General features: G+C 40.5%; 1 protein-coding gene across 1 annotated transcript; it reads left to right on the top strand.

The window, feature by feature from the left end:
• Positions 1 to 388: 388 nt before the first annotated feature.
• On the top strand, positions 389 to 2,553 carry LOC119665152. Its single transcript, XM_038074458.1, has 2 exons — positions 389 to 1,629; positions 1,698 to 2,553. The coding sequence occupies exons 1-2, from the start codon at positions 389 to 391 to the stop codon at positions 2,551 to 2,553; spliced, it is 2,097 nt and encodes a 698-aa protein (XP_037930386.1).
• The last annotated feature ends 1,998 nt before the right edge of the window (positions 2,554 to 4,551 follow it).

Raw genomic sequence — 4,551 nt, 5'->3', positions numbered from 1 at the left:
CTACATCCGAAATGCACAACTGGGCACCTTAAAATTTTAACAACATGTGGTCACCTAACATATGTGTGACAGCGAATGTCAAAAGCGAGAGAACGAGAGTAACGGAAGTTCGTTGAAGAGCGTCAGTTGGATAGCGTCGTGATTAAATATTTTGTTCAGTTAAATAAAGTATATTAAAGTTATGTTATTAAATATTTTGTTTAGTTAAATAAAGTAAATTAAAGTTGTTTAAATAAAGTCTATTAAAGTTATATACTTAACTCAAAAACCAAATTTAAAGTTCAGAAGTGGGATTGAATCAATGCCCTAAAGGGGAGTAATTAAAACGTAAGTTTGAATATTTGGCGCAGAAAAATAAAAAAAAACGAACGCAGATATATACGTAATGATGGTGACCATCGAGTCACTGACGAAGGAACAGTTGAAGAACTTCTTACAACAGCAAGAGTTATCAATTATAGGCAATAAGGCGGAATTAGTTGCACGATTAACTGAACACGTGAACTCAAGCGGCGTAGTTTTGCAATTTACAAACGATAATGAGGAATTGCGGGGTGAAAACGAAGAATTGAGAAAACAAATTAGCGAACTGCGGCAAATGGTTCAACAAGTAGCCATTAACCAGAATAACGTTAGAAACAATCAACACAGTACTTCAGAAATGCCTAGTAGGGACCGTAACGCTATACGAGAAATCGCAGAAGTCTTGCCCGAATTCGACCCAACGAATGAAGATTCTATTACGGCTACGCAATTTGTCGAACGTGTTGAAGCTGTTATGTCTGTATATGCATGGCCCGAAAAAAGTGTGCTTCTTACAGTGTATAGCCGTTTGAAGGGTGTAGCGCGCATGTGGGTGGACGCATCACCAAGAATGCATGCTACTTGGAAGGAGTTCTCAAATGAGCTTGTCACCGAGTTCGGTTGCGAATACGATGAAGCGGATATACATTACAATATGTCGCGCGTTGTTCGAAGGCAAAACGAAACAATAACTGAGTTCATTTTTCGTGTCTGTGCGCTAGGACGACGTCATAATCTTAGTGAGATAGCTGTCACGAAATACGTCCGAGAAGGATTAAAACATCGAGAACTACAAATGGCGATTGCTCCGCAAAAATTCGTATTCGTTAAAGAAATGCGTGAAGCATGCGAGCACTTTTTACAAAATTGCATTAAGATAAACGAAAAGCCTTTTCATAATGCGGGTGAAAGCGAACAAAGAATACAATCGTTCAATAAGGCAAAGAATGTTATGTGTTACAATTGTGGTAAGTCAGGGCACTTGTCAGTAAATTATGCAAGACCCCCAAAACGTCCTCGTTGTATAGATTGTAATAAGGTGCACCTCAAAAATGAACAGCAAAATTGCGGAAAACCATCAGTTTTCGTGCGAAAAACAAATATAATCGACAATAAATTTCTTAAGAAAATAACGATTGGTAGCAAGCAAGCCATTGCATTTATTGATACTGGAAGCGAATGTAATATGGTCCGGGAAACATTTGCCAACGATATTGGTGGTACGCGCAGCAAAAACCTATTTACCATCGGTGGATTCGGTGGTGGTATAGAACGATCTGAGATACAAATCGACACGGATTTGAAAATCGATGAGGTTGAAAAACCGTTGACGTTTCACGTCTTCAAAGATTGTGTGTTGAATTACGATCTATAGGGGACGAAATATGCAATAGCGAAAATATACGCGCCGTATATGACAACGGACAGTTCAAATTCGAAGACAAAGTAAAAACGACGTGTAAAATTAATAAACTTAGTCCAATAACGGAAGATGACGTGTGTACGGACACTGTAAATTCAGATTCTAAGGGAAAGCTGTTAGAGGTGATTAATGAATTCCGAGAATGTTTCGCTACAGGTATGGATGGAATCGGCAAAACTAATGTAGTCGAAATGAAAATTGAGTTAACGACCAACGAGGTGATCGCACAAGTCCCGTATAGAGTTCCGGAACCGAAAAAAGAAATCGTTGCGAAGAAAATTCAAGAGTTGCTCGACAATGATATTATAGCTCCGTCTGAATCAAGTTATGCGAGTCCAATGTTGCTTGTGAAGAAAAAGAATGGCGAACATCGACTTTGCGTGGACTACCGTCGGATTAATCAATTCACTCGAAAAGAATGCTACCCAATGCCCAATATCGAAGAAAGTTTACAAGAAGCAACGAAGTATCGAATCTACATATCGTTAGATCTTAACTGTGGTTATTATCAAATTCCTATAGAACGTAACAGTCGTAAATATACTGCAGTTGTGGTTCCTGATGGTATGTATGAGTTTAAACGGATGCCGTTCGGGCTGAAGAACGCACCAGTCCTGTTTCAACAATTGATGGCAAAAATTAAAACGCGCTTGGAACCCAGCGATATGATTCACTACATGGACGATATGCTTGTCGGCGGCAATGATGAAGAAGAACTTCTCGGAAAGTTTCAACGAATTTTAGGTGTAATAAAAGAATTTAATTTAACATTGAATTTAAAAAAATGCGAATTTCTGAAAGATACTATCCAATTCTTGGGACATTAGTTGGGACCCAACGGGATAGCGCCGGGTGAAATCAAGACCGAAGCCATCCGAAATTTCAACATGCCTACAACGCGAACAGAGGTGCTGCGCTATTTAGGGTTAACGGGATACTTCCGTAAGTTTATACCAGGCTACGCAATTATATCCGAGCCGTTGCGACAATTACTTAAGAAGAACGCCGTCTTTAAATGGACAGATCAACAAACAAACGCCTTCGTGAGTCTAAATGAAGCACTAACAACCGGACCAGTATTAACGGGCTACCGAGTGGAAGCTGACCATCAAGTGCATACAGACACGAGTGCCATCGGACTCGGACTCACGCTTGCAGTTGTCGAATCTGTGGGCCGCTTTAAATATTACATCTATGAAAAGTCGTTTACGTTCATTACCGATTGCAATGCTGTAAAATTGGCCATGCAAAAGCGAGAAATGATACCTGGTATAGCCAGATGGTGGCTTCGTATCCAAGACTATGACCTCATCATCGAACATCAAAGCGAGCAACGAATGGCGCACGTCGACGCACTAAGTCGTATGCCTAACGAAGACGGTTGCGATCTTGAGGAAGCGACTTTGCGAGTCTGGAAGGCGGAAATAACTGAGGCGGATTGGCTTTACAGTATGCAATTACAAGATAGCAAACTTCAACAAGTCGTAATGAAAATTGAGGAGAAGGATTCAGACATTATTAACGACTATAAAATAATTAACGGATGACTGTACAAACGGTATAAAAACCAACAGCTCTTCGTAATACCAAAGGCTTTGCGATGGAAGGTGACACATGATGCGTGCATTGATTGCGCCTTCACTAAGCGTCGAGGAGGTAAAAAGGAAGGTGAGTTACATTGCTACAAAATGGAGCCTATTCCGTTCAAAACAATACACATTGACCACCTGGGACCTTTTCCCCGGATCCGAAAGTTAAACGAGTGTATTCTGGTTATTGTGGACAGTTTCACAAAATTTGTCATCGTCAGACCAGTGAAAAGCACGAACACTAAACAAGTCATCGCCATTCTGAATGAAGTTACCAGTTACGTTGGAATCCCTGAAAATATAATAAGTGATCGTGGTACCGCCATTACGTCAAAAGAATTTGAAAGATACTGTAACGATCAACAAATCAAACACATACGCAACGCAGTCCATACGCCACGAGCCAATGGCCAAGTCGAACGATTTAATCGCACCGTTTTATCCATGCTACAACCATCAACACAAGATGACCGAACCTGGGACGAGCACCTACGAAGCATTCAATGTACATTGAACTTACTGATTAGTCAAACGACGGGAAAATCTCCAAACGAATTGCTTTTTGGATTCAAGCCACGCGACATATTAGGTAACAAGCTGATCCAAATTCTCCAAGATGAAGACCATCACCCAAGAAGAACTCCACCGCCGACGATTATTTGCTGCTAATAACACCGATAGTAAACGGGTATACGCGAAAAAGCGTTTCGACGATAAACACAGGCAACCAACGAAATATGAGCAAGGTGATTTAGTTCTAGCAGAACGAGAACCAGCATCCACAGGCACGTCCCGCAAACTTGAATGTCGATATAAAGGACCGTAGTCACCGAAGTTCTCGATAATGACCGTTATGTCATCGAAGACCTACCAGGATCCGATCGAAAACAACGACATTATAAATCAATCTATGCGTCTGATCTCCTAAAGCCATGGTGTCAATTTCCGTACGAAGAAGAAATTGATTCGAGCGCGAGGACGCTTGACGTCAGGAAGGGCCGACTGTTAACCTACATCAGAAACGCACAACTGGGCACCCTAAAATTTTAACAACATGTGGTCACCTAATATATGTGTGACAGCGAATGTCAAAAGCGAGTGAACGAGAGTAACGGAAGTTCGTTGAATAGCGTCAGTTGGATAGCGTCGTGATTAAATATTTTTGTTCAGTTAAATAAAGTATATTAAAGTTATATTGTTAAATATTTTGTTCAGTTAAATAAAGTAAATTAAAGT

Source organism: Teleopsis dalmanni, unplaced genomic scaffold, assembly GCF_002237135.1.
Source record: "Teleopsis dalmanni isolate 2A unplaced genomic scaffold, ASM223713v2 unscaffolded_contig_3673, whole genome shotgun sequence".
In the NCBI taxonomy this organism is placed as follows: Eukaryota; Metazoa; Arthropoda; class Insecta; order Diptera; family Diopsidae; genus Teleopsis; species Teleopsis dalmanni.
This window is presented reverse-complemented; position numbering and strand designations above follow the sequence as displayed.